At 42.9% G+C, this 25,157-nt stretch overlaps 1 protein-coding gene across 6 annotated transcripts in view; it reads right to left on the reverse strand.

The window, feature by feature from the left end:
- The window catches only part of LCTL (lactase like), a 256,156-nt gene that overhangs the window by 136,091 nt on the left and 94,908 nt on the right, over window positions 1–25,157 (reverse strand). For all 6 annotated transcript variants that reach the window (XM_033948540.1, XM_033948511.1, XM_033948530.1 and 3 more), the window contains one exon: window positions 16,512–16,739. In XM_033948540.1, the coding sequence (XP_033804431.1) occupies window positions 16,512–16,739 (228 nt within the window). The remainder of the gene's footprint in view (window positions 1–16,511; window positions 16,740–25,157) is intronic.

Consider the following 25,157-nt stretch of genomic DNA (forward strand, 5'->3'; position numbering starts at 1 on the left):
GGAGAGGTTGGAAGAGAGACTGTCTCAACGAAGGAGTCACTCTGATGTGTTGAGAAAGTGGGTCAAATGTCTGAGCCCATTGAGATGCCAGGGTCCACTGAGGAATTCTGAGGTGAAGTCTGGCAAAAGGAGTCACGTGAACTGTAGAGGCTTTGTGACCTAGGAGAACCATCATATGTCTCTCTGACAGTATAGTGAGGGATGACACTTTGTGACAAAGGTGAATGAGAGCATCTTGACGCTGCTGAGGAAGGAAAGATCCGAGTTGTACAGTGTCTAAGACAGCTCCGATGAATTGTAGAGTTTGAGAGGGCTGTAGCTGGGACTTGGGAAAGTTGATTTCAAACCCCAAACTTTGAAGGAACCAAATAGTCCGTTGGGTTGCTACAATAACCCCTTGAGATGTTGAATCTTTGATGAGCCAGTCGTCCAGATACGGGAACACCTGTAGACTATAATTCCGCAGAGCTGCTGCTACTACAACTAGGTACTTGGTGAAAACTCTTGGAGATGATGCAAGGTCGAAGGGTAGCACTCTATATTGGAAATTCAGATTTCCCACCCAAAATCTGAGGAACAGTCGAGAGGCTGGATGAATGGGAATGTGAGTGTAAGCCTCTTTAAGATCTAGAGAACATAACCAATCGTTCTGATCTAGAAGGGGATATAAGGATGCCAGAGACAGCATGCAAAATTTTTCTTTGACTAAAAATTTGTTGAGTGCTCTGAGATCCAAGATAGGGGGGTGCGTCTGGTGGTCTGGTGCTAAGCAGCATGATGCAGCCTGCCCGCAGCCTAAAGCCACCCACACCCGAAGCTACCTGCAGCAAAGAAACCTGCCCGCACCCGAAGCTGCCTGCAGCAAAGAAACCTGCCCGAAGCTGCCTGCAGCTGAAGGAACCTGACCGAAGCTGCCCGCACCCGAAGCTGCCTGCAGCGAAGAAACCTGCCCAAAGCTGCCTGCAGCGAAGGAACCTGCCCACCCAAAGCCGGCCCGGTACCTTTTTAAAGCTGCGGTGCTCTCCTGGGCTGTCTTTGTAAGCAGAGCAGAGCGGCGCAATGCAAGAGCATGACCTTTGTGCTTCCTGCCCAGTCCCGTGCCGCTCAGTGATTGGCTATCAGTTCTCAATGAGAACTGACCTTAGCCAATCACTGAGCGGCATGGGACCAGACAGGAAGCTCAAAGGTCGCGCTCCAATGTCGCTCTGCTCTGCTTACAAAGACAGCCGTCCAGCAGGAGAGCACCGCAACTTTTAAAAAGGTACTGGTGGGGGGAAGGTGTATTCAGGGGGGGAGGTGTATTTGCTCCATAAGACGCACCCACTTTTCCACCCCCAAAGTGCATCTTATGGAGCAAAAAATACGGTAAGTGTTTTTACACTTTTAGGAAGGGTGGGTAGGATGGGGAGAGGGTTATGTATTTATTATTGTGTTAATTGATTGATAATATGTTGCATTTTGTGCTGGTTTTAAAATGAATAAAGATTTAAAAAAAAAAAAAAAAAAATTTCCCGTAAAATGTCATGAAGGGGAAGCTTGAGCAGTTCCTTAGGCGGTTGATCATAATCTAAGCCCTCTAAGAATTGTTTAGAGTCAAGACAATACAGGGGTCTCTTAAGAGGAATGGTGAAGAGAATTATCATCTGAAGAACCCACGTCTTCAGACAGAAGAGGCTCCTGTTCAGAGTCTCGCCACAGGTCTGAATCCTGAACAGAAATGTGGATGGTGCAGAGTACTCGGTGTTGAAGGCTCAAGATGTTTTAGCTTTTGCAATTACTTCCGGGACCACACCGGAGTCGACTCTGGTGATGTCTGTGTTGAGGACGACTGGTGCTGGCGAGTCGAAGGTGCCGATTCCCTTGTGGGAAGTGTCTGCACCGATGGAGTATCCACTGCAGGTGCAACCGGTGTTAAGGGTTCAGACCGGACTAGCACCAGGAGAGTCAGTGTCGACACGGGCACAAGTTAGGTCGGCACCAGCTTTTGGAAATTCTCACCCAGTTTCTCTCTAAGCAAACTGAGGGTAAGCACCAGTACTGCTGGCTCTTTTGCCGGTGCAGCTCTACACTCCGGCGATGAGGAGGCCAATGACAAGGCACTCATCGATATCGGAGCAGAGCGCTTTTTGGGCTTCTTCGAGATCAGCAGGACTTGGCTCACTGCTACTTTGACCTGAGGCCCAGAAGGGGTAATGGAAGGCTTCTTAGACGGCTTACCCACAGAAGGTTGTGACACCGAAGGTGTTTCTGTCGGTGTCGATTTGGACGGCACTGTCGATGTCGGAAGTGATGGCACGTCCCCTTCCATCCCGACACCGAAGAGAAGTCATTGTTGGATAAGCCAGTTCTTCAAAGTTCTCTTCTGTAAAGAACAGCAGCGGGAACAGGTCTCCGGACGGTGCTCAGGCCTTAAACACTGGAGACACCAGCGATGCGGGTCAGTCACAGAAATGAAGCAAGCACAATGTCTACACTTTTAAAAACCCGTCTGTGGGCAGGACATTGAAGGAAAAATGGCCCCGGCAAGATCAAAATTGGAGGCCAACGTGGTGGAACAGGCCCCACCGGGCCAAACCCTGAGAGAGGAAAAAAAAATATAGATTTTTTTTAACAAGTAAAAGAAAGAAATAATAAACAAAGAAAAAAATAACTGAAACAGTCAAAGAAATCTGCAAGAGCGGGAAGGCAGCGAGAAAAAATTTCAACGGCCGTTGAAACGTGTCTTCTTAGCTCTGCGGAAACTAACAAGCTGAGGGACCATGTGTCTACGTCAGGCGGGAAGGCACTCGTACATATGCGGTATGGGCTATCTCAAACTTTCTAAAAGACTTAAAGTGGTAATGCACTTTTAAAATGGTCCGTACCAGGGCTCCATCGGTGACGTCACCCATCAGTGAGAATATGCTGCCTGCCTGTCCTGGGATATATAAAGTTATTATTATTATCTGCCATCATGTTTCTATGTTTCTAGGTACAGAACCCAAACTCTCTGAGATTTCAGCAGGGCTAGGTCAAGGACGTGTCCTCCCCCTCACATACCACTACTACCCCAGGGCAGCTCAAGAGCTTATACCACCACCGAAAAGCATCTTTGCTTCCCTACCCATCCAGCATCTCCCACCATCCACCCATTCAGCATATCATCTCCACTCTCTCTGTATCCCTTATCCAACATCTTCCTCTTTTTGCTTCCTTCTGATGCTGCTATCGCCACCCTCCACCATCAGCACTGGTGCAGTACCTTGAAGCATAGGCCTCTGCTAAAATGCTGCTGCATCCCAAACTACCCCCTCTGAGAAAAGTCCTACATTAGAGTGGGAGGGACACAACAGTACTTGAATGTGGGTCTGTGATTCAAGGCCTTGAACTGGTGCTAAATTCAACTGCCTGTTCAGCTCCAGAAACAGAAAAGTGGCAATGATAGGAAAAATAAAAAAAGAGGGCCGATGGAATGCAGTGGCAGACTGCAATCCAACTGCCACCACCCTAGGTGAACCCTTTCTCTGCCTAGTGGCAGGGCCAGCCATGGACCTCAGCAAAACAGTAGTTCATATGCAGCCAAGTGAAAGCATCCATTGCAGAATGTAAAACCTGAGGCAACTGGTGACCCTGCATACCAGTTTTTGAGAATTACAAAATAAATATAAAAAGTTGCTTAGAAACTAACAGAATCCCTGAGATATGTTTCATGTTGATGTAGAAAAGCCTGAAAGCTGTCTTCAGGGGTGCTATTATATTTCAAGAAAAAGCAAGCTCAGCGGGCTGGCACAGGCTTCAGAAACTATATCATCCAGCATGTAACTAAGGCCTAATTAGGTAAAATTAATAAAATGTAAATTTCTTCCATATCTACACATAAAGGCTAAGACTTCCCTCCTCAGCTGTTCTGCATGTCAAACGTTAGATTATTTAACAAACTCATAAACAAGGTTTGCTATAATCATTATATTTGTAGCAGGGGATAACTTAGGGAATACATAGATATAAATAATACCATGACTATACACTAGTGCTAGACCTCAATTAGGACACCAATTTTTTTTTTTTTTTTTTAAGTTTTAGATTAAAGTCGTTGTCTCCTCAAATTGCAGACTAGTAAACAGAAATGAGTAATTCCATTTCATATGTTATTTTGATATCTCAGAAGCCTTGGGATTGCAAGAAGTTGATTCACCCAGATTCTGAACTTAAAAATTATGGCCTAAGGGTATTGTTCATGAGAGTGAAAATATTTCTGGAAGGAAAGATGTAAGTTGAAACCAGGGCAGTCACAAGAGCTAGGCAAGATTGGTGTCTGGGGAACTGCATATAGAGGTTTTAAACTCAGAAAAACGTCTAGATGTCCACACATATTACTAAGGTCCATATCCCACTCTAGCTACTATGTTTTTGTTGGAACATGTGAGTCCTCCAAATCCCACTGTACCTACCTATAGGTGACACCTGAAGACATAAGGTCTATTGATGTGGTATACAGTTGGGTCCATTAGGTTTTGAGTGGGTTTTGGAGGACTCAGCAAATACTATAAGGGGGTTATGATGAGATGTGGATTTGAAGGCGACAAATCAATGTGACAAGGTGGTGGCTATAGCAAGAAGAATGCTAGACTGTATAGAGAGAAGAGTAACCAGCAGAAGAAAGGAGGTGTTGGTGCCCCTCTACAGGCCATTGGTGAGGCCCCACTTGGAGAATTGTGCTGAGTTTTGGAGGCTGCATCTGGCCGAGGATATATGAAGACTTGAAGTGGTCCAGAGTAAAGTGATGAAAATGGTAGGGTGTCTGTACCAAAAGAAGTACGAAAAGAGACTGGTGGACTAAAGAGGAGGGGCAGGGGTAATATGATACAGATGTTTAAATATTTGAAAGGTATTAATATAGGACCAAATATTTTCCATCTCTGTGGTTCACTACACTGCCCACTGGGCTACTCTAAGAACCCGCTTGCTGCTCTACTAGAACTGGTCATAACATCTGAAGCTGTCGTACAAGAAGATATGTACTGTTTAATTTATATCTTTAGGAAGTGGGAGGGAGTCAGTGACTACTGGGGGAGTGGGGGACTGTCATGCCTTCAACCCTCCAGTGGTCATCTGGTCAGTTTGGGCATCTTTTGGCACTTATTTGTTGTTAAAACAGGTTTAACCCCAAATGTCCAAATTGTGCCCTGGATGTTTTCTAAAATGTTTGATTATTGCAGAAAAATGTCCAAATCATAATTCCGCCCTAGTCCTGCCCAAACCACACCTCCAGAATTCCCTCCTGAAATTTAGACTTACTGCAGACTACCACCACAGAAATCTGTCTAGAAAATGGGTTTTTAAAATAGTGAATTGGAAGAATTTGGCAAGAAAAATGTCCATAAGCCCCATGGTACCTTAGGTTTCTATGGTACTTTAAAAATAAGTCCCTAAATTATTATATAGCCCCAATGTAGAAAAATGCAAAGCACTTTATTTCACCTCTTTGCAATGAATTTTAATATCAGATCTAGTGAAGAAGTAAAGTTTTTAACTTTCACTTATTTTCACTGAAGTACATGGAAATTAAATTTTAAAAAACTTGGGTACCTGTTTTTATATTACGCCCCAAGTTGGGAATCCCTTGGCAGGGCATGTCAATTAGGTTCCCCAGGTCCCAAAAACTCATGACTTCAGGGCCCTAAAGTCTGGTAGAAGCATAGTCTGGGAAGGAGTAGTCTAATGGTTAGTTCAGTTGCCCGAGAATTAGGGGAACCAGATTCAATTCTCACTATAGCTCCTTGTGACTCTGGGCAAGTTGCTTAAGCATCTATTGGCCCAGGAACAAAATAAGTACAGACGGCATTTTCCCTATTGACCTCAGCGATATCATCATTACCCCAATTCAAAAAGACCTAAAAGGACCAACAGACCAACCATCCAACTTCAGACCTATTGCCTCAATACCACCAATACGTCAAAATTACTAGTAGCCAAACTCCTCACGAACTATCTAGATGACCATAACATTCCACCCCATGCAATCTGGCTTCAGAACCAACTTCAGCACAGAGACATTACTAGGCTCCCTTATGGACACAGCCAGACAACACCTTAGCACAGGAAAAAAAATGCTTCTCATACAACTAGACCTGACGGCAGCATTTGACCTAGTTGACCATAACATCCTTCTGCAAATCTTGGATGCAATAGGTATCTCTGATAAAGTATACTCTTGGTTTGAAGGCTTCCTAAAATCCAGAACCTACAGAGTAAAATCAAACAAAGAAAAATCAGAACCTTGGTCAAACCCTTGCGGCGTACCACAGGGATCCCCACTATCCCCTACTCTCTTCAACCTATACACTGCCTCTCTCGGAACATAGCTGGATAATCTAGGCATAACCACCTATAGTTATGCGGATGACATTACCATCCTCATACCATATGATCAGCCAAAGACCACCATGACAAATATACTACATCGAACACTAGAAACAGTTAGACCTGGATGAAAGATCACAAACTGAAACTCAACCCAGATAAAACTAAATTCATCCTCCTCGAAAATGACAAAGTCCCAACCATAACCAATTTAGAACTCAACTCAATCAACTATCCCATCCAAACCACCATAAAACTACTAGGAATGACAATAGACAGATGCTGCCTATTGATATTCAACCGCAAATAAATAAAACAATACAGAAATCCTTCGCAATAATGAGAAATCTGAGACAAGTCCGGAAATTCATTGAAAGAACACAATTACAGCTTATAGTGCAATCCCTAATCCTAGGACTGCTAGACTACTGCAACATCCTCTACCTCCCCTGCCCTGCCACTATGACCAAGCAACTACAAACAATCCAAAATACAGCTCTGAGATTCATCTACTCATTGAGGAAGCATGATCATATCACAGAAGCTTACATCAACTCACACTGGCTACTAATCCAAGAAAGAATATTATTTAAATTCTACTGCATGTTATTTAAAGCCCTAAATGGAAAACAGCCCATCCTACCTAAACAACCGCCTCAATCCAAGCAACCTCAACCAGACATAGAAAAACGCACTCCCCATTCACACCTCCCCCGATCAAAGAAGTAAAACGGACAAAACAATACGATGGCCTCCTAGCCACTCAAGCCGCAAAACTAGATAACCAAATCTCCAACCTACTGATAACCACCCCAGACTACAAGATTTTTAGAAAATAAATAAAAACTATACTCTTCAAAAAATTCCTGAAACAGTCCTAACTTTACCTACTCTTAACAACTCTAGAAATGACAAATGATCTACTCTTTACAACTCTAGAAATGACAAATGATCTACTCTTTACAACTCTAGAAATGACATTTGCTCTTCCATTGTAACCCCCATTTATAAATCTTTTGTAATCCGCCTTGAACCGCAAGGTAATGGTGGAATAGAAATCTCTAATGTAATGTAATGTATATAACATGTAAACCACTTTGACTTAGGATGGGTTGGGGAGGGCTTTGATGGGAGCTCCAGTAATTTGGGATGGTCTACATAGGCTGGAGTGAGCTTTGATGGCAACTCCAATAGTTGGAACTTAAGCACATTTCCCCTCATTCCAGAGTTTCCTTTCAATTGAAAGAGACTCACCTCATGTGCATTTATGACATGTAGGTATTTAAATGTCTCAACAATAAATAGAAGTGACAAAAAAATACAAAAATTTACAAAATGTCCACTCACCAGCAGTGGACCTAATTTCTCAGTTCTTACATTCACACAAAAAAGGTGGAGAAAAAGTCTCAATTATTATATCACATAGCAATCCTTGATTTTTAAGCTAGCGCTGTTTTTGTCATTGGCAAAAAACTCACACCAGAAAAGAATGTAGGGATCTAGATAAAGTAACACCCACTACTAGGCTATATGACAACCAAAGCAGCAAAACTAGACAGACAAATCACCAATCTACTGTCTTTGACCACAGACTACAAAACCTTCAAAAAAGAAACTAAAACCCTACTCTTCAAAAAATACATAAAACCTATTTAACATGACCAGTTCCTTCCCAAACTCCACCTACCACACTTTCTACCCCTATCAAATCAAAAATGTTTCTAATTATCCAACATGTATCACCTTAAGTTCTCAATTCTTATGTAATCCACCTAATTATCTTGTAACCTCTTGACAACTCTTATGTAATCCGCTTTGAACCGCAAGGGAATGGCAGAATAGAAATTACTAATGTAATGTAATGTACTGTGCACATTAGAAAAACACTTAAATCTTTTTAAAGTTTTTTTAGTTTTCAGGTCATTTTCATATAAAAAAGCCTATATTTTTAAAGGCATTATGCATCAAAAAAGCCAAAACTTGTAAAAGCATTTAAACTAACAGATGAAAAGTAGAAAAAGAAAAACCTAGCTCTGGAGCCAGAACCTTGCCATCCCAAACCTCGCTGATAGCAAAAATCTTTTCTTACAAGGCGTTAAAGGTTGCAGCAGTATCAACGGCGACAGGCCAACAATTCCTACAAGATCTTGTTTCACCAACCGTCCAACGGTTTCTTCAGGGATTCACAATCAGTACCAACTTCCATCTGGGCAGCATTTAGTAATAGTGTGCACAATGGTACACGACAGCGCAGCGTAGAAATAGAGAGAACTGGAATAACTTCCGGGGACAGAACTTCCGGGTTAACAAAAAAGCAAGCCAAAAATTCAAAAACAACAACTAACAAAAATCTCACAGAAAATCTCACAAAATCTCATAAAAACACAAAAAACTCAAAAGAAGGCACACCACTCAATCTTCTGGTTCAGCCCACAAGACCCTATAGTATTCTGAAAATAGATCCAGTGCTGTTCACATTGGTGGAGTTTACGCCTGATGTTACCCTTCCTATCGGTGACGCTGAGGCCAAGGAACCGACCGACGCGAAAAGGAAATAACCAGCCGCTCCGGCGGTAAGGGAATCCTTTTCACCCTGACCGTCGGTGGCTGGGGAACCCTTTGCGTGGGAGTGGTGGGAAGCCTGGGCTTCCCTGCAATCCAAGGCCAGGAACAAGCAGCGGGGTGCCCTGGCCGCAGGCAACCGCTGCCGACGAGACTCCCCCACCGCTCCGGCCTGCACAATGCTTGCACAGGCCGGCTGCGAGTACCTCACGTCAGGAGCACAATGAGCATTTTTTTCCCTTTTAAAGTGCTCATTGTGCTGAAAACTGCCCTAGCTGTAAGAAAAGTGCAGGTTAGAGGAGAAAAACAATAAAAACGGCAGTTTTAAAGGGAAATGAGCCTTTTAGACCAGCACACCTCAGGATTATTTTTTAACTTATTCAGAACAGACTCCACTGCTCTCAAAGCTGGAAGCCTGACCAACCACGGGGGCCAGGCTGCCGGCTGAGGCACCTCTACAAAAATTTGGGGAGGTGGAGGAAGGTGAGGGGGAAGGACCCAGAACGAGACCCGCCGAGTTTAAAATGCCTGAGGTCGGATGGCTCTCCAAACAGGACCCGTCCAAGCTCCGTCCGGCACAAAAGGGGAACCCAGGAGTCCAAACCAAATTCCAACAGTACTAAGAGGGGAGCCAAATTAGTCTTACCACCTGCTGTTGAAGACTGAGGAAGATTGGATTGCTAGAGGGGAAGCTATCCTGATATACAAGTTTGTCCTCAGTCTCGTCCTGCTGGTAGCAGTGAGGTATATAAGTAAAGACTATACCGGTCTACCAGGCACTAAAGAAAAACCTTTTATTCTTTTCTAGGAAGTTTCTTTAATATAGGCATTCAAGGATTATCTCCCGTGCCAACTATCAGATAAGTATCTCTTTATTTTTCTTTGTCTAGATACTAACTAATTCAGTTTATCACTAATGTCTCTAGAATAGATTCTGTATGTTAAACTTTTTATCTTTCAGGTGCACCTTCCTTGGAGAATTGTGGTAAGTATTCTTTAAGTTTTGTTTCTTTATTTTCTGTCTTTCTTTCTCTATTTGTCTTTTTGTTGGGTACCTTTTCTTCTAGTACACACTTGCTTGAACTTCTCAGATACCTACTTCCTACCTTTTAAAACTCAAACGAGAAAAAACCTAATTCTATCTACAAAATTATTTCCTAACTAATCTATTTCAAAGGAAAGGATAATTTATATTCTCTAAACTAATCCCCCCCTTATAATTAAATAAACAATGATAGCAAAGACCTTAATAAAATTTTAAAATTATCCACAGCAAACTCCAAATAAAGGTTCTGACAGAAAGAAGAAAAGACAAATTCCTCTCAAGAATATAAAAAATTGCACAGATTAAATAACTGTCACCCAGTTGAAGCAAAAATAAATTCTGATATAAGGGAATAAACTCTTAAGCAGTATTAGATAGCCACAGTCTTTACTCCTCAGTGTCAGTTCTCATGAAAATGTGAGATAATAACAGCAGCAGCAGAAATTCCTTATAAACTCTCCATTAGAATAGTCTCTTCAGCATCAAAGATTCACACAGCCAGAGTGCTCAAGTACATTACCCAAGGTTAAAGAGAAAAATGTCAGCAATGCCAAAAATAGAAAGCTTATTTCTTGTCAGAGGCTACTGACAAAAATCCAGTTATACCTCTCTCCTTCTTCTTAAATAAATACCCCCAAAAGGGTTTTCTTATGTCTTTCTTCTGGCATACACTTCAATCCTCTGAAGCCAAAAATATCTCCACAGAGAATACAGCTCACAGCTGACACAAAAATAATACAGTAGATCAGGAAAACCACAGATATACAGAAATGGAATTCTTTTCACAAAATTTTCTATTCTATCACTGAACTATGAATAAAATACTATCACAGAATAATTAATCAACTTGAAGAACCTTTTAATCTCAAACCATTAAGATACCACAGAACTTTACATTCTCCACAGAACTACCAAAAAATCATTTTAAACCTCAACAACTTTAACAGACCAAACCAGAACTATTTAACCATAAACCAATCACAAAAAGACTTAAATTCCTGTCAAAATTCAATAAAACCATCCATATTTACCTCCACACAAGGCACAGATCACAAAACATAGCTATCCAGAGCAAAGAAACCTCCCAACTGTCAAAAATGACAGTTTAGAATGTTAACTGTTCACCTGCACTGCTGATTTCCAGCACAAGAGCACATGAGCCCTGTGTAGGAAAAAAACAGTACAAGTAAAACCCCTAAACTACATAAGCTTAAAAACAGCAACACCAAAGAAAACATTTTAAAAACCATATTCTTATCTTAGAAGACCTTCTTATTCTTTTAAAACTTTAAATTTTATCCTTTAAAACTTCTGCTGCAGCTCCCATGAGCTGCAGCCTCCACTGCTCTTGAGCCCGACATTAACACTTTGCCATGTCAACACCCGACGCTAGCTCCTCATGTGCACACACACCCGCATTTAAAATAAATAAACCCCACATGCAAACCCTATATATAATAAATCTTATGGGGAGGCTCTCCAGAGCCTCTCCCCTCTTGTCCAATGTTTTCTTTTTCTTTTCTTCAGTACCCAATGCTGCTAAAAACTTAATTTTTCAATTGGCTAGAAAGCCGAGCCAGCCAATCCCACCACGTATGCACTGCCAAAGTGATGTCATCTCTGCAACTGCGGGATGACATCATTCATAGCTGTGGAACACCCTCGATCTGGCTAAAAGTGGCCAGTAACTCCCCAAAGGCCTTTCCCAGGCCCAACAAGCTCCGGCAGCCTGATCGGCTGAAAAGAAAATCCTCCCGTGTCCGTTTTTATTACTCCAGGCACTTCCTCTTCGTCGGGTCGACAACCACTCACTGAACATGCGCCATCGACATGATGTCATCACATCCGAACGCATGATAACGTCAGGCACACGCATCAGCAACAACATACCAAGCCTTCGGTCCCTTCCCCTGCAGCAACGAGCAAAGACTAGAAAAAAAACAAACAAACAGCAGGCCCGACGCAGCCCAAACCTCCGGTGGCCCTACATGCTCCACCACGATCCTCTCATGCAGGGCCTGACACTCCACGAACTCTCAACAGGGCTCGGGACCAGCCCCCAGATAATTTTTAACCTTGGTTACACTGTTTGAAACAGAAGTGATATATGATGCAGGGAGTTAGGCCTCTCTAAATACACAAATATAGATCAAACTATTAGGCAGTGTGAGACTGAAAGGTTTATCTGAGACAAGATGCGGATGACCACATGGTTAAAGAATACACGAACAAGCAAGATTGTAGTTAGTGAGTTAAAAGAGCTAGTTCCCTTTACAGAATTGGAGATGTATGATGATCCAGCTAAAGACTGGAAATCTCAGAGGCAGTGCAAATCAGAAAGGGGATGCCCCCAAACACAAGATAGAGGCAACTCTGATATTTGGTAAGGCCAGTGCTGGGCAAACTTATGGTCTTTGGAGCCAGGGTCAGAATTTGTTTGTTTTCCTTATGGTTGGAAAGTTCCAACTTTTGCTTCAGCTCTTTCAGCAAAAGGTCATATAGTTAGTACTTTTTTCACATTTTTCACTTGCTGGCTCTTGTTCAACAATAGCAGAAGTTAAGCCACTCACAGCTGCAATTTGATTAACCTCTTGGACTTCGCTGAATTTGCACTTGGCATAACTAACATGACCATTTATTTTTTTCATCAAAATGGGACATCTAGTAATTGTCAGCCCCGCCCCCAATCCCGATCTAGCCCTGCCCCAGCCCCACCCACAATCACACCCCCAATTTCTTCCATTCATTTTTCATGTACACATAATATCTTATTAATTCATAATGATAACCATAAAAATTAAAAAAAAAAAACCACAAAGCACACTATACGCAGAAAAAATGTTAATTATTTATATTTGGGGGGTTTTCAAAGATGTAAGAACATAAGAATTGCCATCTCCGGATCAGACCCTGGATTCATCAAGTCGGGTGATCTGCACACACGGAGGTCCCGCCAGGTGTACCCTGGCATAGTTTTAGTCCCCATATCACTGTATGCTTCTCAAGGGAAGATGTGCATCTAATTTACCCTTACCCGTATCACTCTATACCACTCTTAAGGAGATGTGCATCTAGTTTACCCTTAAATCCTAGAACGGTGGATTCTGCAATTACTTCCTCTGTGAGAGCATTCCAGGTGTCCACAACTCGCTGTGTGAAACAGAACTTCCTGATATTCGCCCTAGACCTGTCCCCCCTCAGCTTCAGTCTATGTCCTCTTGTCCGTGTCACATTGGGCATTGTAAATAACTGCTTTCCCTGCTCCATTTTGTCGAATCCTTTCAGTATTTTGAAAGTCTCGATCAGATCCCCTCGCAGTCTCCTCTTTTCAAGGGAGAACAACTCCAGTCTCCTAAGTCATTCCTCGTAGTCCAGGTTCTCCATACATTTCACCTTCTTTAGATATGGAGACCAATGTTGGGCGTAGTATTCCAGGTGCGGTCTGACCATGGCTCTGTAGAGCGGTATTATAAGTTTCTCTGATCTACTCGTAATTCCCTTCTTTATCTTGCCTAGCATTCTATTTGCTTTCTTTGCCACCGCCGCACATTGCGCCGACGGTTTCAGGGTCCTATCTATCAGTACACCCAGGTCATTTTCCTGTTCGGTCTTTCCCAGAGTTACATCTGACATACTATACTTGTGATCTTTATTTTTTCTGCCTAAATGCATCACTTTGCATTTTTTCACATTAAAATTCATCTACCATTTATCTGCCCACTTCTCCAATTGATTCAAGTTGCACTGGAGTTCCTCGCTGTCCTTCTGTGATCTGATTGCCCGGCATAGCTTTGTGTCGTTTGCATACTTGATGATTTCACTGGATGTTCCTTCTTCCAGTTCATTTATGAAATATTAAATAAGATGGGTCCAAGTATCGAGCCCTGGGGTACACCGCTAGTCACTTTTTCCCATTCTGAGAACTTCCCATTTATGCCCACTCTCTGTTTTCTGTTCTCTAGCCATTTGCCTATCCATCTTAGTATATCTCCCTCTATTCCATGGTCTAGTAATTTCCTGAGAAGTCTTACATGTGGATCCTTGTCGAATGCTTTCTGAAAGTCCAAGTATACAATATCCACTGGCAGATGACTTTAAAAGGGATTGGGGGGTATAGACCATTGCTCAGGCAATGGGCCTGATGGGCCGCCGCGGGAGCGGACCGCTGAGCAGGATGGACCTATGGTCTGCCTCAGCGGAGGCAACTTCTTATGTTCTTATGTTCAATGTCACCTCAGTAACTATAGAAAGATAGACAAATATAGTGCAAAATATGGACAGCAGATATAAATTCTCAAAACTGACACATTTTGATCACTAAATTGAAAATAAAATAATTTTTCCTTTGCTATTTGGTGATTTCATGAGTCTCTGGTTTTGTTTCCTTCTGACTGAGCATCCTTTCTTTCTGAACTCAGGCACAACAATTATCCCTTTCTATTCCCTTCCTCCTTCCTTCCTATGTCCTTAGTGCCCCCAGTGCCTCCTTCCTATATCCTTAGGGCCTCCAGTGCCTCCTTCCTATTTCCTTAGTGCCCTTCCCATGTCCTTAGTGCCCCAGTGCCTCCTTCCCATGTCCTTAGTGCCCCCAGTGCCTCCTTCCTAATTCCCCTTCACTGCCTTCCAGCCTTTGTCCCACCCCCTCCCCCAAAGCCTGCCTGCCTCCCGCCCTCCTTGCCGTGCCAAAGTCCCTCCCCCTCCAGCGCCCAATTCAACCCCCCCAGGTCCACTGCCGCTGCCTGCCAGCTTCCCTCCTTCCCTCCCTTCCGCAGCAATTCCCCCCGTTTTCCGCCACTGCAACTTCTTCTTGCCACCCAGAAGCCTTCTTCCCGACATCAATTCTGACGTCGGAGAGGTCCTGTTGTCCCCATGCACAGCTTTGGGACGCTGTCCCTGAAAACGGGACATTTTGGCGTCCTGAAGTGGTGGGTCAGGACAACAGGACGGCCAGCCCATTAATGGGACGATCCAGTTGAAAACGGAATGTATGGTCACCTTAGGCATAACTCAAATAATTTTGTCTACTAACCTGCTGATTTTTTAAAGGGGAAATGCCAAGAGGTGTAAAGCTGGCACTGAGGTTTTCAGCTGCATTAATGGGGTCATCATAATCAGAATCAGATTGAAAACCTTCCACTTCTTCCAACTTTGCATTAAGATCTTGCTTACAACATGGACAAAGTTTTTGGCCTGGTTTAAAGTCTTGTTCTGTAATAGCTTTCAGATGATCAGCTTTAGCTTGACCACAGACCTTTCACATTTCTGAGATTTTGCTTGCTGAAGAGATTACAGCAGGATTTCTATTAAAAAATTCAGATTTGGTCAGAATCAAAGCTGCATGGTAAGAACAAATACTAGATTTCACATATAAACTCAAAAGTCCGAGCGTCATTTTATTAATTCTTGATCATCTGAAGAGAAATCATTGATGGACTTTAAGCCACTTTAGCCAGAATAAAAACCTGATGGTTTGTGGCATTCAGAACCATTATAAATCCCAATACTACAAGAACCTAATTCATTGTTAACCTCCATAAGATAGAATAAATGGTCACCTCTGGAGTAGATGAATGGCCTAATGGTTAGAGCAGCTGCCTCAGCACCCTGATGTTATGAGTTCAATTCCTACTGCAGCTCCCTGTGATTCTATACAAGTCTCTAACACTTCATTGCTGCAGTTAGAAAATAAGTACCTGTCTAAAATATGTAAACCATTTTGATTGTAAGCACATAGAAAAAGCTGTATATCAAGTCCTGTCCCCTTTACCATAAAGATAACAATATTAAAAGAAATGTGCAACAAATCAACAAAAACTTATAAATAAAATAACAAGAAAACAGAAGTGATGTCTGTTAAACAATAGAAAAAAACCAGCTATTTTGTAGAAAGAAACATATGGAAATAGGATGCCTAAATCATAGTTTCATCAAGATAAAAAAACATCAGGATGAGCCAGGACCTGTCCATCAAGGCAGCCATTGTACCATAAAGGGCAAAATGGTGTCACAGGCCACGGCATGTTCCCAAAATCTCTGCCTCAACACACTGCTAACATGACATTATGATATGGCATCACAGTTTCTTTCAAAGGTGATACTTTTACATGTCTAGGTTTGCATGCAGTAAATAACACAGCAAACCGTAAGGCCCAAAAGCCTATTTAAAAAACAAACACAGAGCTTGGAAAGCTATGGTGTTCACTATCACTGATCAAAAAAAACCTGCTTCTTATCTTTGATGTTGTATGGTATTGTGTTCTGCATGTTTTCTATAACGCACAGCATCATGTGATAAGCCAAATTGTACCACACATTAAAAAATGCCATAGGGAGCAATAAGCGTATTCTTTAAAACTATGAAAGTCTGAGCATCCAAGAGAACTTGAAACACTAAACATGAAGTTTATTGCAAGACTACAGAAAAACAAAACCTGTATTTATGCTGAAGGAATAAAGGTACAATTTAAGAGCTCCGCTGCAGATCGACTAGAATTAATTAATCCAGATTTCTGCAATAACCTTGAATTAAAGCTGCATCCTTCTATTTTTAAGAAACAATTACCTTTCTGGTTGATGAAACCTGTCGTCCCATCAGGTAACAGACGTGACCAGGAAAGAGAAAAGCGATAATGAGTCAATCCAAGCTGTTTGATACATTTCAAATCCTCCTCCCACAGAGTGTAGCTGCCACAAGCTACATCGCCAGTCTGATTTTTGAAAACTCGATCTCCTCCCTGATGGGTGAATGTATCCCACACATTAGGGCCTTTTCCATCTGCAACCCAGCCTCCTGATTAAAAACAAAGTGAAGAGTGTTACAGTTTTGGAACCAGACTATTTGATGTGGAATATAAATGTCATACAAGGCTCAACACAACAGCCTCAGCTCCACAGGAAATTCATCACAAGCTCTTTTCACATCTCATAATTTTTATTTGCATGCAGTTATAGTAATTGGAATGCATATATTAGGATTTAAAATTTAGTAGTCACACTGGCAGTGCTAGAAACTTAAAAATATTGATGAATCAATAGGGCACGGTTGTATATTCCACAAGTCATGCAATGAACAGGACAGGAATAAGTGTTCCGTAACATCAATCAAAGCAAAGGGAGTAGAAACCAAAGACTATATTTTCTCACTATAGTGGGCTATTCTGAGAACATATTAGAATATGGGACTCAATTTCAAGAACCTACCATCAAAAAAAAATTCAAAGAGCTGACATTCATAAAGCAAGATCACCGAGGGGCTCTTTTAATAGGCTGTGCTACAAATTGGGCTTGGTGTGTCCTTACACAGGACTATCCCACATGAAAAGCCCATTTTTAGCATGGTCACCAAAAAGGCTTATTTTTATTTGTTAAATATATGGCTGCAGGGTCATATTAAAAAATTAACACTGGAGCACTTACTGCCTCCTATTCTGGCACTGGATTGGTAGCATGGAATAATTGCTACTCCTTGGGTTTTGACCAGCTACTAGGGACCTGGATTGGCCACCGTGAGAATGGTCTACTGGGCTTGATGGACCATTGGTCTGACCCAGTAAGGCAATTCTTATGTTCTCCCAAATTATTAGCTTTATTAAGTTATTACGCACTAATCTCAGCACATTACCATGCCCATTCTTTCCCTGGCAAACCCCCTCCCATAAATGCTTTAAAATAAATATCAGTAAAACTAGTGCAGAACACTTTAGCACATTCCACATTATGCCATTTTTGCTACATTAGGCATACAATAACACCTAATTTATTTATTTATTTTTATAGCCCGTCCTTCCAGAACAGCTCAGAATGGGTTACAGAATTACATACATAATATAGAACGGGATATAGAATACATACTTAAAACATTCAGTGGTGTGAGATTTCATTTGCAGGAGATTAATATATGGTGCAAGATAGAAAGAAGGTCTATATACAAAGAGTAAGGAATATGAGTAGGAGAAGATACAAGCAGGGCCGCCATCAGGGCAGTACTACCAGTCCTGCATTCAGGGGCCCGGAGCTGACAGGGGGCCCGGGATCCCCCAGGGTCGCAAGCATAGTCTCCTCTCCTTCTCCTTACCTGCCCTGCCGCAGCACACAGCCGAACGGAAGTCTTCCCGATGTCAGCGCTGACGTCGGAGGGAGGGCTTAAGCAAAGCCCTTCCTTCCTTCGACGTCAGCGCTGACATCGGGAAGACTTCCAGTCGGCTTCTTGCGGCAGGGCAGGTAGGGAAAAGGCAGTCGTGTTCCGAAGGGGGGGGACGGTCCGCCCCGGGTGCAGCCCGCCCCGGGTGCAGTCATGGGGGGGAGTGTGCACAGCCAGTCAGGTCCCCTTAGCCTTGTGGCGCTTCCCCCGACCGACCGACAACAAGCCCGGCCGACAAACCTCCCTGCCCTGTAGCAGCGAATCTAAATTACCTTCTTACAGCAGCTTCAATACTCCAGCTGCTGTAAGAAGGTAATTTAGATTCGCGGCTACAGGGCAGGGAGATTTCTCCGAATGGGCCTGTTCTGTTGTCGGTCGGGTGGGGAAGCGCCACAAAGATAAGGGACAGGGAGGGAGAAAGGAAGGAAAGGTGGAGTGGAGAAGAAAAGATGCTTAAGGGAAATGGGTAAAACTGAGGGGGGAGAAGGCCGCTGAAAGCATTGGAGAAGACAAGGGGGTGGAGAAGGCCGCTGAAAGGACATGGGGAAGACAAAGGGGTGGAGAAGGACGCTGAAAGGACATGGGGAAGACAAAGGGGTGGAGAAGGACGCTGAAAGGACATGGAGAAGCCGGGGGGGGGAGAGGGGAGAAGGACGCTGAAAGCACATGGGGAAGACAGAGGGGGGGGGACCCTGAAAGGACATGGGGAAGACAAAGGGGTGGAGAAGGACGCTGAAAGGACATGGGAAGATGGGGGGAGAAGGACGCTGAAAGGGCATGGGGAAGACAGGGGGGGAGAAGGACGCTGAAAGCACATGGGGAAGACAGAAGGGGGAGAAGGACCCTGAAAGGATATGGAGAAGACAAAGGGGTGGAGAAGGACGCTGAAAGCACATGGGGAAGACAGAGGGGGGAGAAGGACGCTGAAAGGACATGGGGGAGAAGGATGCTGAAAAGACATGGGGAAGACAGGGGGGGAGAAGGACACTGAAAGCAAATGTGGAAGACAGAGGGGGGAGAAGGATGCTGACAGGACATGGGGAAGATGGGGGGGAGAAGGACGCTGAAAGGAAATGGGGAAGAGAGAGTGGGGAGAAGACACTAGCAGGGAAGAAGACAGAGATGCCAGACTATGGGGGGAGCGGAGGGAAGAAGATGGGTGCTAGACCAATTTGAGAGGGGGGAGAAAGGGAGAGGCACAGTAACAGAGCAAATGGAAGACGCAAAAAGAAGAGAGACAGTGGATGGAAGGAATTAAATGAGAACATGAGGAAAGCAGAAACCAGGCAACAAAGGTAGGAAAAAAAAATCTTTTTTTTTCCTTTGCTTCAGGATAAAGTAGTATATTAGCTGTGTTGATAAAAATTTATAAACATTAGAGGCTCTGGTAGAAACCCGTTTATAAAGTATGTATTCTTCCCAATTAATATTTCCAAATTAATAAAGTCTTTTTGCTTATTTTTAAATGGGTTTCTACCAGAGCCTTTAATTCAGTAGCATAATTAAATGAAATAACTATTTCTGTAGTTTATAGGGATGGACGGGGACGGAGGGGAATCCTTGCTGGGGCGGGATTCCTCGCGGGGACGGAGGGATTCCTCGTGGGGACGGGTGGGAGTCCTCACGGGGACGGGTGGGACTTTGGCGGGGACGGGTGGGATTTCTGTCCCCGCACAACTTAAACATGCACCTTTCTTCCTCCATCCCATAACACACACAACCTGGTGGTGATGATTATCAGATTGATTCATGAATATATAATGATGTTATGAGTGTGCACCTCTTCCTTCCCATCCTCCTTAGCATGTCACATTCAGCATGTTACATTACACAAAGTCTGTGTAATGTAACATGCTGTATGTGACATGCTGAGGAGGATGGGAAGGAAGAGGTGCACACTCATAACATCATTATATATTCATCCATAGCTGCATGTTAATGATGTGCTCATATGCACTTATTTATCATCATAACATATACATCATCATTAACATGCAGCTGTGGATGTGTAAGGACAGGCTGAGGAGGATGGATGGGAAGGAAGGAAGGTGCACATATCAACATATCGTACATTTTTAACATGCATGATGTAGCTATAGGTAAGCTGAGGAGGATGGGATCATACAGATGTGTATGTTCAGATATGCGCTCAGATGTGTAGTTTTTTCCGATATATTTATTAAGCTTACAGTATTTATAAAAACACATTTAATACTTGTTACAAAAAATATTGTGCAATTGTGATCTACCTCTGGCCTACAAAGGTCAAAAGAAATCCTTAATTGAGATTTTACATTCAAAAGTGAATTATAGCTACTAGCACTATTATTTATTAGTTATTTATTATGCAGATGTTTGTTAGTTTGTTATTAGTTCAGTATTAGACATATGTTAGTTTAGAATAGATAGATATAGATTAGTTTAGTTTAGATTAGGTTAGGGCCCTACTGAAAGAGTCTACCTTGACATGGTTGCAGGCTTACAAATCTTTTGGTCAAAGAGTGCGGCGACAGAGAAAAGTATGTGTGTATTCGGCCCATGGAAGAAGGGGGGTTGGGGGGGGGGGAAGGGGTGCATTGGGGGCCCAACAGGATTGCTCAGTAAGGGGCCCAGAAATTTCTGATGGCGGCCCTGGATACAAGTGTAAGGTGTAAGTGTAACGCTAAGTACGAGCAGTTTTGATTTGTGTTCAACATATCATTTCGGATTACATCAAATTTTTGAGTTTGAATTTGTGTTTAACTCAGCTTAATAAGAGTCCTCAAGTTAATACTTAAGAATTCCTGAATGTAAACCACTTCAAATAGAAGTGGTATATAAAAATGTAAATAAATCAGTGTTCTCCCCAGAAATTTTTTCCAGCCGGGTGGCATGAAAAAGTAGCTGGGTGGGGTGGGGCGAGACGGGGAAATTTGGTGATGGGGAAAATTAAGGGCTCCTTTTACAAAGATGCGTTAGCGCCTTAACGCGTGGAATAGCGCATGCTAAATTACCGTGCATGCAGCCGCTACCGCCTCCTCTTAAGCAGGCGGTAGTTTTTCAGGTAGCATGCGCTAATCCGGTGCGTGCACTAAAAACACTAGCGCACCTTTGTAAAAGGAGCCCTAAATGTTACTATTTTTATTAATTATTATTTTCCAATGCTTAATATGACTTTCTTTTTTTAAGGTTTGACACTTGTGCCAGAATATTTTTACTAAATTTAAGAAGTATCCAATTCTAGAAGTGAATAATTAGATATTTGTCCTCTTTCAAATGGTATAGAGCAGGGGTGCCCACACTTTTTGGGCATGCGAGCTACTTTTAAAATGACCAAGTTAAAATGATCTACCAACAATAAAAAAATTTTTAAAAACACAAAGCACATTGTACACAGAGAAAATGTTAATTATCATTTATATTCCGGAATTTTAAAGAGGTCAAGGCAGATGACTCTATGCACTGTCACCTCAGTAACAACCATACAAAAACAGACAAATATACCCCCTCCCTTTTTACTAAACCGCGATAGCAGTTTTTAGCGCTGGGAGCTGCGCTAAATTTCCCGCACTGCTCTCAATGCTCATAGGCTCCCTGTGCTAAAAAATGCTATTGCGGTTTAGTAAAAGGGGGCCATAGTGCAAAATATAGACAGCAGATATAAATTCTCAAAATGGACACATTTTGATCACTAAATTGAAAATAAAATCATTTTTCCTAACTTTGTTGTTTGTTGATTTCATGAATCTCTGGTTGCACTTTCTTCTTCTGACTGTGCATCCAATCTTTCTTCCCTTCTTTCAGCCCGTATGCTTCCTCTCCTCCAGACCTCATTCCCTCCCCCAACTTTTTCTTCCTCTCTCCCTGCCCTTTCTTTCTCCCTGCCTCCCTTTCTTTTTTTTTCTCTCTTCATGCCTCCTTTCCTAATCAACCCCATGGCCTGGCATCTGTCTCCTTTCCTTCTCTTCTATCTCTTCCTCCCCCGCTATGCTCTGGCATCTCCTCTCCTTCCTTTCTCTCTGGTCTGGCATCTGTCTCCTTAATTTCCCTTCCCTCCCCCCATGCCCCGGCATGCTCTCTCAATGCTCTCTCCCTCCCCCCTCCATTATCTGAAATTTTCTCTCCTTCCTTGCCCCTGGTCTGGCATCTGTCTCCTTCCCTTCTCTCTACTTCCATGGTCTGGTTTCTCTTTTCCTTCCCTTCTCTCAGAAGCCCGTGGCATTTACTGTGCTTCTGCTGCTGCCTCCATGTTTGGTAGCCAGGCTGGAGGAAAAGGGTAGCATCACCCCACGTTACAAGGTCCGGTTGGGAACTCTCAGACTTGCCTACTAGTGGCCAAGCAATATAGATGCATTATAATGTTTTATTTTTAATCCCTACTTGTCCTGCCTTCTGGATAAGCCCCAGTGAATGAAAGGGACACAGCTGGAGAGGGTGACAGAAAAGTTGGTGGGGAGAGCGGCACTCATCCTTTTATGTTCAGCGGTGCTCTCCTTGGGGGTGGACACAAGTGGAAACTTTACACAGGGGGGGAAGCCGACGCTCAGAGCAGGGTTGCCGCATCCTGCCCCTTCGACAGTCCAGATACATGCTGCTGTGGCCGCACGGGACGCATCTGCGGCTGCAGCCAGTTACCAAGAGTGTCATGTCCCGAGGCCAGAGTTTGCAGGGTGCGTAGTTCCTGTTTCGGAGCACACATTGTTATAGAAACTGAACCCCGGGGGGGGGAGGGCTCTAACACTTCAAGCGCCGGTTTCCCTTTTCTTCCGGCTTCCCTTCTCTTCTGAAACAGGAATGACATAACTTCCTGTTTCGAAGAAGAAAAGCCAGCGCACGCAGTGTTAAAGCCCCTGAGTTCAGTTCGCTTGTGGGCAAGAGATCAGGCAGTCGGGGAGAGGAAAGCTGATCGGCCGGTAGATTGTGAAGGCAATGTGAGTCGATCACGGAGCCCAGGATCGACTCACTTTGCCTTGGCGATCTACCGGTCGATCACGATCGACCTATTGGGCACCCCTGGTATAGAGGTTTAAAAAAGGGAAATGCGTTAATGAAATCATTAGGTTCAATCTAGCCATTTATTTCTGCATGAATTTAAACAACTAAAAAAAAAAAAAAAAGATAAATATAGCTCATCCAGTTATACAAGAAACGTCTCTACAGCACCTCTAATAATGTTTTGATCACTAGGTTCCTTCCTGAGGTCTCACTGACGATATGAAATAGATGTGATCCCCACTTCCAGACCTCTTCCACATAATTTATGGAGAGGTGTTACTGAGCCTTGAAGGAGACCTGTGTGATTGCAATACAGCAAAATAAAAAAGTAGCAGATAAAAATCTAAGTGAGAGCTAGGCAAAACAGTTTAGGTAAAAATTCAGATAATAATTAGCAATGTATCAAAAATATTTCATTTTTATTTGCTTATGTCATTTGAAAGCTGTTTGATGTGTGTGTGTATGGGGGGGGGACAACACCTACGTCAACAGTAAAGTTAGAATAGGGTCATTAAATGCAGTGGCGTACCTAGTATATATGACAGCCATTGCTGATCATTTTTTAATAACCCCCTCCTCATATAAAAAAAGTTATTTTTAGTAATAATCCATGAGTTACACAACAAGTTTGCACCTAGGAAAAGGCAGCATCTTAAACACTGCAGTGAGCACTAGAACAACAACACACGCATTGTAAAACTAAACAAGCCAGATCCCGCACAGTCAATTGATCCTGTACAGTCATTGCTAACAGAAAGCCATGTTCTTTTCATACACACAGAACAGAGATACATCCTCACCCAATATGGAATCATCAAACTAAAAATAGAAATATAATAATAATAATAATAATAATATTTTATTTTGTATACCGCCATACCCAGGGAGTTCAAGGCGGTTCACAACAGGTAGATGAATTACATACAGTGCGGTTCGAAAAAATAAGAACATAACAAGGCAATCGTGGGGACGAACTCGTTTACATAGACGATTTAGGAGGGGGAAGGGCTAAATACGGGATACATACAGTGTGCTGCAGTAGGATACAATACGGGATACATACAGAGTGCTGCAGTAGGATACAATAGAGTTTAAGAGAGGAAATTAGATAAGAGCATATTAGTTGGAAACAGGGGGGGGGGGGCAACCAACTTGGAGGGGGGGTGGGAAAGTAAGGGGGGGAGAGGGAAGAGGAGGGTTTAGATGGGGGAAGGGTGGGCTAAGGGATAGGTCTGTTGCAAAGGAGGGGTTTCATCAGTTTTTTAAGGTGGAGAGGGGGAAACGTTACGGCGTTAGGGATTTGGTCCGTTAAAAAGTAGAGTTTTGAGCTTTTTTCTGAAGGGGAGGTATGAATAGCTGTCAAGTATGATTTGGGCGAGCCATGAGTTTAGTTTGGCCGCTTGGAAAGAGAAAGTTCGTTCGAGGAATCTTTTAAGGTGACACGATTTCAGTGAGGGAAAAGCGAATAGAGTTGTTCTGCGGGGGCTCTTCTTATTATAGTTCAGGTTGAAGTGGGGGTAAAGATAGGCTGGTGACATACCAGAGACGGTTTTGTAGCAGATGCAAGAGAACTTAAATAGGACTCTGGATTCGAATGGCAGCCAGTGGAGCTTGTGGTAGAAAGGGGATATGTGATCCCATTTCTTCAGGCCAAAGATAAGGCGGATGGCGGTATTTTGGACCAGTCTCAGCTTTCTGGTGATTTTCTTGAAGGCGCCTAGATAAATGATGTTACAGTAGTCCAGGACACTAAGAATGGAAGATTGGACCAGCAGACGAAAGGAGGCGTCATCAAAGTATTTTTTAATGGTGCGGAGTTTCCAGAGCACCGAGATGCTTTTCTTATATGTAGACAAAAGTTAAACTGAAATGCCAAGAAACCAGACTCTGCATACAATGCAACACCACAGAAACAGTGACACGTACCCTAATACTGTGCAAAATATAAAGACAGTAGATGTAAATTTGAAAAAACTGCTACATAACAATCACCACTTTACAAATTAACAAATATAAATAAAACAGGGAAGGGAGAAATAAGAAAATACCATTTTATTGGACTAATCCATTAGTAGTAATTAGCTTTCAGAGGCC

This window comes from Geotrypetes seraphini, chromosome 1, assembly GCF_902459505.1.
Source record: "Geotrypetes seraphini chromosome 1, aGeoSer1.1, whole genome shotgun sequence".
NCBI classification, from domain to species: domain Eukaryota; kingdom Metazoa; phylum Chordata; class Amphibia; order Gymnophiona; family Dermophiidae; genus Geotrypetes; species Geotrypetes seraphini.